This window comes from Maylandia zebra, linkage group LG23 (genome assembly GCF_041146795.1).
Source record: "Maylandia zebra isolate NMK-2024a linkage group LG23, Mzebra_GT3a, whole genome shotgun sequence".
NCBI classification, from domain to species: Eukaryota; Metazoa; Chordata; class Actinopteri; order Cichliformes; family Cichlidae; genus Maylandia; species Maylandia zebra.
Window position 1 is genome coordinate 9,896,891 of NC_135188.1, and position 15,940 is coordinate 9,912,830.

Consider the following 15,940-nt stretch of genomic DNA (forward strand, 5'->3'; position numbering starts at 1 on the left):
CTGTCTGTGTGGCAGCTTTTCTTGTAGGTACTAAGTGGAGGCATCACAGCCAACACCTGGGCCTGGTGTGCTGGTCCTCTTTCAAAGCACTCCACTGGAGCTTTGAAAGAGGCTCCAGTGGAGTGCATTTGGTTCATGGCATTCAGAACTTCTCATCTCACATATTCACCTACACTACTGAGCCCACTAATAATACTTTATGTGGTATTTTTCTTTGTTTGTTATGATTTTGAATTATGATCAAGTTCTTCTTATGATCAAGAAGTGTCACATTTTGGTAGTTTGCTAGAAATATAGACTGCCTATTTAGCCATATGTTTAGTAGCTAAATGACATTGCTAGAGAGGTGGTACTCAGTACTAGTAAATACAATGTTATAAATAAGCTGCTAAAAGGAAAATAATTTAATTGAAAGTTTTAGTTAAGTAAATGCATAAAGTATTAGAAAACATAAATATCAAAAATAAAGTCAACTAAAATCTTATCTACTGTATAGTTTTCCATTATTATTTATTTATTATCATGTGCTAGCATGTTAAACATAATCTATAAAGTACTTGCTCAACTTGTTATACAAAAAAAAGTATATTATTTACTTGAGATTGTAAATACTCTAAGTATCTCAAAGTGTTACTAAACAGTATTTGAGTAAATATAGTTACTTTCACTTTGAATATTTAAAAATTCTGGTTTTGGAGTAGTATGATTTTTTTTTTTTAAGTCTGCAAAACATTCAACAGCTCCAGCTCAGTGACTGCATTTGCTGAGGAGACACCCAGCAGACAGCTGTTGGCTGCAGCTAACAGCTGTCCCAGGTGTCAGACAAAGTGGCTCCGCCTCCCTCATTTTAAGCCTCTAAAAAATTCAAATGGATAAGATATCGAAAAACTCTCGATGTTGTTGTTATGAAGAGGATTTAGCTATAGAGAAACAAACTATTTTTGTACTAGGGTGTAATTTTCACAGCAGCTAACATCAGAGTCTGTGGGGAATGGCTTGCCTTCAGAGTCTGCCTCAAGTGGCCGTTAGAAGAACTGCAGTTTTTGGCACTTGTCACGTGTCAGCCATGCTGTTTCCCATTTAGTACCTCACATTTTCTGGAACGTGCAAATCCTCAAGCAAGTTTGATCCCAGCTTTAGTCGCTCATTTCATCTCTAATTTCTCCTGTAAGTAGTTGATTATGACTTGTTTCCAATATGTGAAGTTTTCTCCAAGACTAAATTAAGCCTATCACCGAGACCAAGAAAAGACGGATACTCGCTGAATTCTTTTGCATGATTGAATTCCCAGGGCATTTTTAAGGAATAGAAAAGAGAAACCGATACTCAATCCAAGGAAAAAAGGCAGAAAGTTTTTGAGGCATCTGAGAAAATGAATGAGCCTGAGTAAATAAGTTCAGTCTGGGAAGCAGACGCAGGATGCCAGACGACAACAAGACGCTCGTAATTCCTCTGCGCCATAACCAATATTTGGCACAATCCTGCATGTCGGTACCTGCTGCATCAACTTACAGTCACTCCATCCACACTATAGGTTTATTTCATCTTATACAACGGGAGAGGACTGTGTGCATTCATTAAGTCAGTTGGCTTAACAGAGTCATTCTCACTCAACTATAAATACTATTTAAAAATGTTTGGTTTGCATTTCAGGATGACAACTGAGCGTGATGAGGAAACTGTATGTCAGCCATGTGCCTCTAAGTATAAGCCTGCTCTTATAATAACCGTCTCCCACTTAAACAGCAGCTGCCTGATTATTCTGCACGTGCTTATTAGTATTAATGATTCTTACAGATGGATTGATATTTTGTGTTCTCAGACACAACACAGAGAATTAACCGGGCCTCCATTTTTATCTCCATATAAATGAATGACATAAAAATGACACTAAAAGCCAAATAAAGGCATATCAAGACATAGATAGTGTGCTTTGACAGAGGACCTAAGTGAGATACCACAGCTCCGATGGCTGATACTTTAAAAATATCAAAAAGGAACAGAAAACATAAAGAATAACAAAAGGCTGAGGAGGAGATAGGACTGGATGTATACAGAGGTCTGACTGAGAAACAAGAAACGAGACGCAGGAGGATTCAATCAGGAAATCAGAGGTGGGAAAAATAGAGCAACAGAAGACACCAAAATAAAACAGGAAGCGTGCCTGTGAAATGCATCTAATATTCAAAGCTGTCTCATTTCCAAACATGCATCAGGAAGAGAGCAGGGCCTTGCTGTATGCACCACCTTTTTTATATGCTGAAGTTCAACACATCTTCACAAAAGATACGCCAAGGTTGTAAAAATATTATAACTCACTCCACCTGTCAGCGCTTTTTAATGTTGTGATCTGTGGACGTGGAGAGCACGTTTTTCTCAGTTCACGGTAAGTAAACTGTGTCCATATCACCCCTGCTCACTTCAAGTTAAAGCTGACTCTTCTCACAACAAAGATTACCAGCTTTTGTCTGTTCAAGTTCGGCCTTTTGTTCCAGCACCATTACTCAAAGATGACGACATACGGAGCTTCTCTCGTCCCGCCTTTGTCCGCGGCTGGGCTTTGCAAAGGTTGCACTTCTGGTGTGGACATTAGCTAGGCCACAGGAAAGGCTTTGGAGCTGTCGATTCTGGCCCCGTCAGCTGGTGGGATTTAACTAAACACTCATTCAGCAAATGTGAATGAAGCTCGGCTAAGGCTGTCAGGTCTGCAAACAGAGTTAAAAGTGAAGATTAACCTACACAGGGGTATGACAACGTGAAAGCTGAATTATTGTTGTTTTACTGCGCAAGAGTGAATGAAGGAAATGTGCTGGATATCCCTATAGCAAATAAACTAAATCAAGTCTTCTTTTTTTTCAACAGACTTCCTGAAGCTTAAGTTAGATTTAAGAGATTTTAATACTCTGGATTTACTTTAAGACTAGAACTAAAGAAAAAAAAACAACATGACTTACTTTGTGTTAATATGTTTGTGTTGTTTGAGCTTCTTGTGAAACATTGAAACAAATGCATCATTTTTAGCACTCGGATACACAGCCCATCCCACCTTCTGTTTCGTTACCTGCATGCTGATCAGGCTGGTATTGTATTCCAGCTCCAGTGTGTTGGACTGCAGTTGGCAGCAGTACAAATTGTTGGGTGAGATCTGCTGCTGGCTGCAGGGCCACATCAACCAGGACATGCAGCAGGTGGAGAACTGAGCAGAGCGAGGAGAAAGCTGCAGTCCAAGACATCTGCCTTGTCAGAGACGTAGCTGAATGGCATAGAGGACTGCACATCAGCCACTTTGGAGCTCAAATGCAGTCTCAAGAACTCAAAAGCTAAAAAACATAATGGTTGGCATGAATGCGCTGAATGTCCCCAACATCTAGTTAGCAAACACCCTCTCTATGACACGTAATACATGTGATGTGTTTATAACTTGAATATTGCCAAAGCTTTTATTAAACCCTAACCGTAGATACCGCTGCTGAATATTGTATGGTAAACTAAAATCAAAATAAAAACAATGACACGAAGTGTCTCCTTCTCTCCTTTATGTGTGTCCTTCTCTCCTCTGATGCTTTGCAGGTGGAGGCAGGTTCCTAAAGCCAGAAAGAAAAACAAGGAGGAGGTCAGACATCAGGACTTTGTCTCAAAATAATTCTCGAAAGAAATTCAGAAGTTTCTTAACTAATCTTAAGAAAATGATAACTAACATTTTTGTTTTCAGTTAATCTCAGTAGCTGCTGAGGTGCACATGTGTGAGACCTTTGACATTTTAATATATTACCCCAATAATGAAATCCCTTCTTTGTCTCCCAGTTTAGCATATATCTTCCTTTAAAGCAAGCAACTGTTTGCGCGATGTTTTTTCCAAACACATTTAAAGACACTTCGTTAACCTTCTTAACTTAGTTTTCTCTCTTTCCTTCCTCTTTTTTTATTTGACTGCATTTTCCTTTTGTCTTATTAACAGCTTATGGGCCATCTGTTAAGGACTTTTAACTGCAAATAACCTGTATGGATTTAATTTGAGCAAGTAGTGGCACTTTTGTAAAAACATTTTACTAACCACAGGTTTTATCAGATTTAGATGCAAAGCAGATGCACATTTTCCTCAGTAATACTTTGTATTTTTCATATATGTTTGCCTGTTTGCTTGTCTTTTCCCTGCTTTTAATATATTTTGTATGCCTGTGAGGACCTTTGAACCATTACAGATGATACTGGGCTATACAAATAACATTCCCTGAAAGTAATGCATCATGCCCCAGAGCCTCACTGCATTACAGTCCAGTTAATGTTACCCAGTCACTGATTTCTGTGTTTTTCTTTACGTAAACAAAGACATGAGGTTCATGCTATAGCATAAACTGGTGCAGGAAATCCACCAGACTGCAGGGAGTTAAGTGTTCCTGTTCACTGTGCATCCCCAAAACGCAAAGAAAACCAACATCCATGCTTTTTCTAAAAAAGAACAACTTTAGAAGAATAATAAGAATAATTTAAAAATATGGCCTTTTAATTAATTGCTCTTTTAATATTCTGTAGTGTTCGTTCTGCTATGCCTCCAATGCATCTGAAGCGTTTGCTGTGGAGTGTTTACAGGGTTGAAGCAGGCGGAGTCCGGATCCACTCATCCCCGGAACTCCACTCCGGGACTTCCCACATGCTTCTTTTTAAAAACCACCTCTTATACTTCGTAACAGTGAAAAACACACCAGCATTAGGGCAGCAGATGACCCGGCGCAGCGGCGAGGAGCACAACAGTCCTCTCTAACAAATGAAAGGATGGGGGGCACCAGCGGCAGCAGCAGCTGAGTTCAGTCAAACTGGATCGGGGGCCGAGGGGGCACAGCAACTTTCTTCTCACTCCTGGGTGACTTTTCTTGGATTTATTTCCCGCTCCACAACAATATGCCATTTGCCAAAAGAATAGTGGAACCCCAGTTACTGTGCAGGTATCAAGTCCCAAACGAGGAGGGTCTGGTTTTCGAGGATCTGGTCTCCATCAGTAATGTGGCTCTATCTCGGACCTTGCGGCAGCTGTCGGACCTGGCCAAACATGCCTACTCCATATTCCAGGAGCTGGAAAACGAGCTCACAACCACCAACCAGCGGGTCCGGGGGCTCCAGGGCAGGATCGGCCAACTTCAACAGACCTGCTCCGAGCTGGACCCCAAACAGGAGGCAGTGCGTGAGTACCGACCCGCTCTGAGTATCTGCTTATACCCGAGCTGCCTGCGAGCGCGCGGCTCTGGGAGACAGCTGCACGAGGAGGCACCGTTTTTATTTTCCATCAGTGACGTTTATTCCAAAAAATGACGCAGATTTAAATAAAAGTTGTGTTATTGCTGCTGCAGTAGCTCAAAACCAGCCCAAGCTGTAACAAAGTGGCTCAAAGGTCATTTAATAACTTTATTTTTTATATATCTTCCAGAGAGACCTGTGCTGTCTTCCCACGCCGATGGGTGTGTGACAGTTTGGCTGTCCCAGCCTCAAACTATGAGCCACTTAAATCCGGCTATTAATTTGCTATAACTCACCCAAGCAATGACTCTCTCCATCAGCATTTTCTTTGCTGACATAAAAGAGCCACAGATTTAACAACTACATTAAAACCTGACAGATCATAACCATATGCGGCTCTTTAGTGACCTCTAATAAATATATATATAACCACTTAAATATGCTATGATTAAAGAGAACATGTGTGCATCAATGAAAGAGAAGATTTGAATTTTTAAAAAATGATACCACTGTTAATGAGCTCAAACTTATGCATGAATGTTTTTCATTCAAGTAGAGAATTTTGACCTTCTACCAAAAGAAAATAAAAAGGTTTTTAATCTGTATTTTGTCGGGCTTAATTTAACCCATTTTACCATAATGTTTCTTTCTTAAAGAGCTAAAAGAGTCCTGGTAACTAAGGCAACAGGTGTGCTTTAACTACTATAGACTAGTCCTGCTTACCTGTGCAGTCATCCCCCAAAGGCTCGTTTTGAGCAGGAAAAATTCAGTTTGATCATTTTTGGTCATCTCCCCTTTCAAGACTATCAGAATCATGGCAGTCTTGGTGTATATTACATGGAGGATATGGAGCTGTGATATGTGAGGAAAAGGCTCATCCCTAAAGTTATTTGCCATAATACCGATATGAGGAAGTTTGAGGATTATGATGCCCCTGTCTCTGGCCCTTTCACTTTCACCCATGTGTGATCAAGCTCCAACATAATTCACTTTAACCGTGAATGAATTAAAGAAGCAAGCAGGTCTTTTTTCCTCCGTCCTTCTCACTACGGTAACCTTCTGACAAGTAAAAGCTCCGGTGAGTGTCGGTGTGGGCTGCTGTTATTTGTAAAAACAGAAAGACTTCTTGCCCTGAGCTGACTTCTTGGCGTGTTAAGATTAAACATGTTATTCACACTTGCCCTTCTTCATATGTAAAACGTTGCTTGGCCACCAGAAAGCATTCATTAGCCTGATAACACAGCATGTGGCCATCCCCTCGCTCCTTTAATCTCCCTTCCCTGAGTGACTCGGGGGTGATGTGTTTTGATAAGTGTGTGTGTGTATGTGTGTGTGTTTAAAATGACACCCCTCTCAAGTAAGCACTTAGAGAACCTGCATACCCCTCTCTCTTCTGTCCACATCCCACAATTATCCATCCCCAGAACAGTTTCTGCAGCCTGGATATACCCCAGTGCATTTACCCCCCCTCTTTTAGTTTACGTTCAGCAAGTCCTCGCATGTTCCCCATGCAGAACCTGCTTCCTGAGGTCTGTGAATGGGTTACTTTGCCTTAAGGTATTTATGTGCAGGATGGATATCTGCTGACCCCTCTTAAACTCAATATAAACTTTAAGATTTCTTCGGAGATTTCTTTTAATCAACAGATGTGTGTAGTTTTTTGTGGCTTGTTTTGTAGGATTCAGTCACAATAAGCCGCACATGATCAGTAGGAGTCTCTCGTTCATGGGTTATCTTGAAGCTGTAAGTCAAAGGCAACGGTGATGGTAGCTACCCCTTTCAAGTGATCGCAATCCTCTCTTAATTCAAGCTGCTTCTATCCCCATTTTAAACATTTACTGTTGTTACATACAAGTAATACATGCAAGTAATATTACTGGATGAAATGCCACAACAGATTTTGCATGCTGTGTTTCTAGCTAACCCCCTTCCCTAGAAAAGCCTAATTGCTCTTAATTATGCTTTTCATATTAATGTGTGTCACGGGTAGCCATAAACAGCAGTACCCTGCCCTATCTGAATGACAATTGGTGTAAATGGAGCACAGATAGCTCAGTAGGCACTGCGAGGGGGGGTGGGGTGGCTTTCATGATGTGGCTGTGACTTGACCACAGGACGACTGCTGGAGGTGGAGGACGCAATGTAGATTCATTCGCCAATAGTGAATCATGCAGGATCAGATGCTAACCTGTTGGTAAGGTATTGCTCTGCTGTGCCACGTTAGCAGCCTGCTGCTTTAATATTGCAGCTCGCTGTGGTAATATTTGCATGCAGGCATGTTTTTAAATCCAGGCTGAGATGCTGACACATTTGGGTCAAACGAGTCCTTTTTTGCTGGGAATGCTGTGCATCTCTTTCACTTTTACTTTGATTGCTTTGATTCTTTATCAGCTACACCAGCTGTATAGGTGCTGTACTGTACTTTACATTTTAGCAAATCTGTCTTTAAACACTGAAATTGATGCTCTCACTCTCATTGATTTCTTGTGCATTGCCTCTGTAAAGTAAAAATCTGTCATTTCTTTTTGGTATTCTTTCTTGGACACACGCAAACACATACAAGTCATATAAGTCCTGTGTTTGAACAGTTCTCCTGTGACACCCCATCAGTGAGCTGAACTGCCATCAGAGCTCCTCCGTGTAGTCTCATGTTAGAGGACTCTGCTGGGTTTTAGGTTACACTGGCTCAGTACGAATGAAGCGCTGTAATAGTTGTGGCGGCAAGTGGCCCTCTGGCTTTTCTGGTCCAAGAGCGCATGGCTGGCAGTTCACCACATTCCTTGTACAAACCACGCCAGAGACTGCAGAAGAATAAATCCAGAATAAAGGAGGAACAGAGCAGACTCAGAGCAGCACAGAGACAAACTGAGCAGAACTCCAGCACGAGATCTGAACTCCCTAAATCCACTGCAAGACCTTCGTGTGCAAACTGTGTGCAGAGTCTTACCTGATAATCTTGTGACTGCAGTTGAAAGTGATAAGACTTGTTACTGGTTGTAGTATTACAACATAAACCTTCAGTAACGCCGTAAAATGCTGACGAAAGGCTTCAAACAACAGAAGTAATACCAATGAGCTGGCATTAGTTCACATCGGATCATAAGCTCTATAAAGAGATATTGGCATATGAATATAGAGCGTCTGTCGGGAAGGGACAGATTTTTACTACTGGAAGCTGTCTGGTTTTAATTTGTAGCTTCAGCTGCTTGCAAGAAAACTGTTTTTGCTAAGAGCAAAGGAGGGACTGCGTGATTTCTGCCAAGTTGTTAAACCTGGATGCTGTGACAGTCGTGGGGGTGGTTGTTGAGTACAATTTAATGATGCATTGGATTTGTGTAGAGCAATCTACCCGTTATAGCTCTAATTCTTAATTGTGCACTTAGCACTGTTATGGCACAGACCAAACATATGTGCACCTCTGCACACAGTCATGGAAACCCATGCAGTGAAGCTCCCAGTGCACAGTTTTTGTACAGATGTTCATGTGAGGTTCACGTCACAATTATACAATTAAAGAGTTGATCTTGGAATATCTAGAAGGGAAGAAATTTCACTAACTGACTTGTTGCATTGGTGGAATACTGTTATACCTGACGTATGTTTCACTAGTAATGACTTAACCTGATGTGCATCCGTGAAATGTAACTACACATCGGGTTGCAACTATTTTGACTGGCCTGAGCAGCGGCATTGATTCCTGCTGTGCATTTTTGGCAGTGTTTGAATTTATGAGTCATTGTCTCGATATAAGAAATAACAATCTTAGCATCAATGCAGGGATTCACAAATGTCAACAAATTCCTAAAGGGAAATTGGTTAAACTGTTAGAATGGACGTGAAGGAATGTACAAAGAAGTGGAAAAACTAGAGGGACGAGTATGTTTACCTCTGGGAAAAACTGTCGACAACAAAGAATGGAGACCCAGGAGGGGGAAAAGTCCTAGCATTTTATTTTTGTCAAGTTGGATGGCACTTCATATAAAACACCGGGGCATGACCATACAGTAATTAACATGTACTGCACCAGCATGAGCATAAATGCCTGTTTCCCACTTACGTATGGTTACGTCATATTCTATTCAAAGATTCTCTGCACAAGTCTAAATCAGGCCTAACCACTGCACTGTTGACTTCAGTGAGCTCTTTAGAATGACCCATTCTTTTACAGATGTTTGTAAAGGCACCTGTTGGGTGTAGAAATGGGACTGAAAACACCTGAATTCAAAGATTATGAGGTATGATCAATAGTTTTGTCAACATACAGCACCGAAAGCAGCGAATATCACTTGACCTCATTCACTTTACTGGACATCAGTGGAACTAGAAATACACTATTCAGTTGTAACGTTTCCCTGGTTCTTGAACGATACATTAGCTAACAGTTAATGGTTTTAGCTTTGGTATTAACAAAAAAACATGGAGCTTGACACTTTAGACTGGCAGGAGTCAACCAACGACTTAAAAACTCTGACAGAAAAACCTGAACTGTCATCTAACGATTTGGCCTTTTTTTGGCTTTTTTATGTATACGTATATTGGCATTCATGAAAAATAGAAGGGGGCGTGATATAATGATAGTAATGATGGATTGCATTTATATAGCACTTTTCGGGACCCCTCAAAGCGCTTTACAATACCACTATTCATTCACTCTCACATTCATACACTGGTGAAGGCAAGCTACAGTTGTAGCCACAGCTGCCCTGGACAGACTGACAGAGGCGAGGCTGCCATATCGCACCATCGGCCCCTCTGGCCATCACCAGTAGGCGGTAGGTGAAGTGTCTTGCCCAAGGACACAACGGCCGAGACTGTCCGAGCCGGGGCTCAAACTGGCAACCTTCCGATTACAAGACGAACACCCAACTCTTGAGCCACGATCGATGTGTACATTTAAAATTGTGCCATTTTCCTGGGCGTAGTTACTGGAATAATGCAGTAAAATGGCTTGTAATTCCACGGTCAACCAGAACCAACACCTTATCTTTAAGATAAGACAAAGTGTGCAGAAGACACATTTACTACATTTGTATCTGTCAAAGAAGTCATCAAACGTGTTTGAAATGAAACAAATCAGGTCACGCAGTACTTTCTCTGACACACAAACACTGCATTTTATGTAACATTTAAGACGAGAGCAGTTCCTCACTTTCACAGGAGCTTTTCTCCTGCCTAAACTGCCCATGACGAACGTTCCGAACCATCCTGTCTGTGGACTTCACTCCAGTCTTCCACTTCATCTATGTGACTGTCGTGCAGCTCTGCAAGCCTGTAATAGAAGTTCTGTGGATGGCAGTAGCGTGTCCCCTCGGTGCTTTAAACTCCGCTGAAGCAGCTCAGACCGATAACCCACATTATTCTGCCGGCAGCGTTCTCTTATGCATTTAATTGATCCAGTTGAGCCATTACTGCGACTTTGATTTACTAAGTGAGGCAGCGCTGACGAGTCCATCCAAAGTCAATATTTGTCAATGGTGGAATTCATCACAGAGCTTCAGATAACGTAGGAAGGAAATGTTTTGTCAGTGAGGGAAATCAAATTTTATCGGTAGCGTCCTCTAATGTGATTCGGTTTTTATTTGTCAAGTAACTGAGATTAGTTTATGTAATGGTGGAACAGAGAGGGAGAAAGACACAGAGAGGAAATACATCACTGCTTTTCGACTCTCCGCTTCTCTTTTCCCTTTCATTATCAGAATGCATATTTCTGCAGGTCCAGACAACCTTCCATTGATATAGTAGCCCAGCTAATTATAGAGCAGATTTTCAAAGACTTTGCTCACTCATTCCTGCACCATCCCCCCCTTTCCTCCTCTTCCCAGACAGACACAGAGAAGGCCGAGACAGCCTTGATGCTGAGGCTTGTTGTTTTCATTCAACTGTCATATAGCTGATGTCATTTCTTTCTACTTCCTTTGCGGTTTATATTCATCTCCATGACTTTGCATTTTTATGGAGCAGATTATTAAAAAAAAGTTCTTAGCTGATCAAGCTGGACCAAACTCGTTGTTTGGTTTTGTGTTCTATATTTAAAGTTGAGTCTTTGCACCAAACTGAACTGAAGGCTTCCCGTTCACGAGGCCTCATTAACCACGTGTGCGTCTCAGCACCTCAGCCCCGGGTGGGTTGCCTGGCCTGCGATTGAAGTGGTTTCTGCTGAACCGTTCTGTCAAGTCAACCATTCCCAAAAAGCCAGTGACCAGGAAACCACAGCGCTCCCTTGCACTTCTGAGACCTTGCACCCCACACATGCTCCCTAAATTGGCCTGGATAGCTGGTGTCATTAGGGGAGAAAGGGGGAGAAGCTGGAGGCTCTGTTTGTTTATGAAAGGAGGCGTTTCGCTAAAATTATGGTTAAGGCTTTTCATTGCTTTGATTGAGTGAAACGTGTTAGTTATTACACATTGCATTCCTGAGGTGGGACCCTCCATGAGTGCAAGTGCTCCTCAGGCTGTCTGCTAAAATCCCTCTGCTGGTCTTTTGTATATTTTCAGGTGAATAGGCTCCGGTTCCTCCAGAGAAAGTGAACCGTTGGTTTGTTGTTGGTGAAAGGTTTTGCTTAGAGCAGAAATCAAGCATCATGATAACGCGTCTCTCTGCCCTGAGGTGTATGTGAGCGTCTCTACCACACAGACAGTTAATGAATAAAATTCTCCAATTCACTGGTGGCAGGGGGAGCCACCCACCCCCTGACCTTAAAAGCCCGCTGACCTCCCAACCCCCTCCAATCACAGCCCATCAAAACACAAAAGAGCAAACACAGCCGCCTCCATCTTGCTTATCACTCGCCCTCTAAAGACTTGACCGGCCAATTAAAGTGGATTTACCGTTTGACATGAGGCTGAATAGCCACAGGTCGCCAGGCCGACAAAACCCAGTCCTGGGCCTGGTCTAATTAAACTGTCAGATCAATAAAGTAAACAAAGTCATTCGTCCTGGTTGTTACTCATGGCTGCTTTTTTGTCTTTTACTTCCTCCAGGTCCTGTAAGTTGACTCAGATTTCAGTACAGTGCCTGTCGTTTTATGGCTAACATGACCTCCGTAGGGCACGGCAAGTAATCAGATGTTAATCATGATTCTGGGCTTACCCACATTGTGACATTTTCTCTAACTGCTTTATTTTTTGTTATAAATTAACCTGTGACTTGCAACATGTCGCCCTTCCAATCTCCCAATGTGAAGTCTTTAAAACATGGCTGTTATCTCTCAGCACCTTATAGCGCTCCAGTTAGTGCATCCAGGAGCGTCGCCAACAGACAAAACTGGAAGATTTCTTCCACAACATCTGCCCAAACGTCTATCCACACGCATCTGTTATCCTGTACTGCAGCTGAAACTACAACATTTCCTCCAAAGATCAAATATACACGTCTGTGCAGGTTAGACTAACTTTACTGCAGCATGCATTTACGACGTCGCACCACATTCTTTTCCGTGGCAACCTGGAGAAATATTGACAGCTCGCAGGGCTGTAAAACCATTGTCGGCTGGCCTTTGTCTCACAAGAAGCCTTTCAGGGCACCCGTGCTGATTCCCTAACTCAAGACTGCCTTTAAATGACTTTATATCCCACCCTGCTTTTCCCTTCCTCTCAGATCACCACCGGCACCAAGACACATTTAAATATTATGCAATGGTATTATTCATAAGAGAAGTTGGATCTTTGCAGGCAAAAAAAAAAGATAAAAAGTCAAGTGGAATTCTTCTGAAGTCCACATGAATAGCCGGCCCGCTGTCGGCTGTTAGACATTAGTAGGAAGTAAAAGATAAAGGATCTTAAACACTGATGGTGAGTCATACATGTAAAAAATATGAAGAGATTTAAATTAAGTGCATGCTTGCAATTATATTTCAAAGACTTTTTACCAACACAACATTATAGACTGCAGTGAATTTTACTCTATAAGTGATCCTTGACCACAACTGTGCGTCATGACTTTAAAGAAACTCATGCAATGTTACTAAACGCTGGAAAAATCTGGAGCAATGTAAGTTGAAACTGACAGAGTGGCTTTTTAACAGGCAGGAAACACGTGTGATTGTTCAGCAGTCTTTGCCATGCAGGTGTTTAGACTGGGCTTTGACTGGAATGTGAACTTCCCTCACCCTGCCTCTGTATACAAGCGCACGGATCAGCCAGGTTGAGTCTTTTAAAGATGAAAGAGCCTTTCCGCACCATCACCCGAGTGATGCTAAAACAGAAGGCACCTGTTGGATATGTGGGTGTGTGTAAACGTTAAGCCCGTCACTTTAGGTCTATTTTTATCTGCTTCCTTTGTCCTCAGAAGCAGAAGCTGTGACATTGAGGGTTTTAGGTGTCTTTCCCATATTAGAATGGCTGTTTAGGTGCTCAAGCTTTGGATTTCTCCATGTATTTAAGATGTTTGTTTTCAATTACAGTATTCTTTGGCCTATTTCTGCTGTTGGCTGTGAAAATAAAACGATACAATGCTTTTATAAGGTGTTGTAGGTGCATAAAGGCAAAAAACAGGTAATTTTGGCTCTTTGATAGGTGGTTACTAGGCAACTATAACTAGGCAATCATAACATCTAACAAAGATAAGACCCATCAGGGGGCAAAGATGTACGCTTCTGCCAAGTTTGGCTGCTCCAATCCTGATCGTGTAGTTGGAGTTTGTGGCCAGAGAAACAAGCAAACACACGCAGACATATGTCTTACACTGAGATTCAGATTTTAGGTTGATTTTAGCTTTAGCCCTGTGACAGACCTGTCCAGAACATACCCTGCCTCTTGCTCTAAGACAGCTGGGATAGGCTCCAGCCCCCCCGCGAACCTGAAAAAGGATAAGCGGAAGCGAATGGATGGATGGAGGTTGATTTTAGGTCGATTTTAGAAACTTTTCTGACCCCAAAGCGCTCCCGTGGTTGCAGTGCTAGATTTGTCCGTGAGAGTTTTTGACAGCCGTGGCCGTCTTTCTTTGGCTTTGCATGTTTCCCTTGTTTGTGCAGTAGCATCTAATCTCACACACCACACAGGCCTTACCGGTCTGACTCCCAGCAGGAAGTTGTACATACTTAGTCTGTTTTTGTTGTTTAATGACATTTGACTGGTAACAGTGCATTACATCCTGCCACGTGCTGGTAAAACCCAGAGAAAATACAAATGTATTTAAAGATTAAAAGCAGTCAGGCAAAGTATTTGATTTCTTTTTGAAACTCAGTGACTAAATCGTCCCATATCATCATCATATTATAGAAACTCTCTCTGAAAAAACAGATATTCTGTTGCCTGTAACTTTGTCTCTCAGTGATCATTTACATGATTTTATCAATGTTTCAGTTCACCAAGGTCTAATGCGCTCTAAAAATGTGACATTGTTTACCATCTCTGCTTGACAGCCTGCCGCTCCTCTCACAGCAGTGATAATGGTGCTTCGGTTCATGTCGACCTCGCAAACTTAGCAACATTGTCACAAAATTCAGCGACGCTTTTTAAGTAAGCAAATCAGCAAAGGTCACACTGAGTTTGTTCATCGTGTGGGAGGAGACAGTGTGTTGCTTACATTCTTATAGCTTTCTCCCTGTGTGATCTCATCATAACTTTAATGTTTAACTATTGTGTTTTTGTCAGATTTTTCAGGCAGACGACGCCACTTTTATCAATCAAATGGTCAAAAACGACAAGAAAATACACAAAAGGAGGTACTGCTGAAGAAAAAACCTTCTCCAAGTGATCTCATGAACCTCCCTCTGCTCCTCTCATTTGACTTCTGTCATTTCAGAGTCCAACTCTTTCTCTGCGGTCTTATCTGCCCCCTGCTGTGCTTGTTCCCTCCTCTGGGCTTTCTCCCGTCACACTGATTTGCACTTTTGGTGATACAAGAGGCCGCTGGAGTGTTTTTGAACAAACTGACCTGGATACAGAGGTTTTGTTGGTCTGCCTCTTGACACTTCAACACCATGTCACTGTCTAAACTCATTCCTTTATTTATTCCTGCAGTCTTCTGGGGATTATTTCTGTTTTAGGAAAAACACGGATTTCCGTTTGTTCGGACGAGTCGAGGTTTAATGCCTCAGATAACACTGGACAGGTCAGGATGACTCTTCACTAACCAGCTCATTGTGCCGTGAAGCACATAAATTCACCCTCCTTCAGCTTTTGTTCCTCCCTTCTTCTTCTTACCCTCCTCGTCTGGGACATTTCCTCGCCATCCCGATTAATCTTTTATTTTCGCCAGTAATTTCGGAGCCTGTCCACTGCCTCCGGCTTTTTTTTTTATACTTTGTTCTTCCCTTCTGACTGCAAGCTTTCTCTGAGCTCTCAGAGTCTCTCTCTATCACTGTCCCTCTTTTCAGTATCCTAGTTTCTTTTTTTGGGATTCAGCCAGTTCCGCTCCCAGCAGCCCCACTGGGAAGAGACCATCCTGCTATAGCAGCAAAAAAGTGCAGTGCCATAAAAATGGATGACCTGTTCTCCATTATGTTCTGCTTTTCAGTTTTCTGAATTAAACATTTACTGACCACCAATCAACCCTGAAAATACATGCTTTGTACTCGCAGTAAATCTGCTTGGTTTAATATTTAATGCAGCTTTTCAGCACTTGTGTATAAATCACTCCACAGTGAGTTTTTTTTAAATGAGGGGCTCCAGACTCAGTGTTGACTGCAGACCTTCACTGGAGTCAAACTGGAGTAATCAAGCATCCTGTGACTCAGACTGAAAGAGAAACAGAGTTCTTTAGATTT

At 42.0% G+C, this 15,940-nt stretch overlaps 1 protein-coding gene across 4 annotated transcripts in view; it reads left to right on the plus strand.

The window, feature by feature from the left end:
- The first annotated feature begins 4,709 nt into the window (after positions 1 to 4,709).
- Positions 4,710 to 15,940, plus strand: part of nhsa (Nance-Horan syndrome a (congenital cataracts and dental anomalies)) — a 66,255-nt gene continuing 55,024 nt past the window's right edge. For 3 of the 4 annotated variants that reach the window (XM_004557079.4, XM_004557078.4, XM_076880753.1), the window contains exon 1: positions 4,710 to 5,179. In XM_004557079.4, coding sequence (XP_004557136.2) covers positions 4,900 to 5,179 — 280 coding nt within the window. In that variant the 5' untranslated portion in view covers positions 4,710 to 4,899. Of the gene's footprint in view, positions 5,180 to 5,223; positions 7,427 to 15,940 lie in introns of those variants that run through there. The other variant, XM_076880755.1, reaches the window with a different exon arrangement.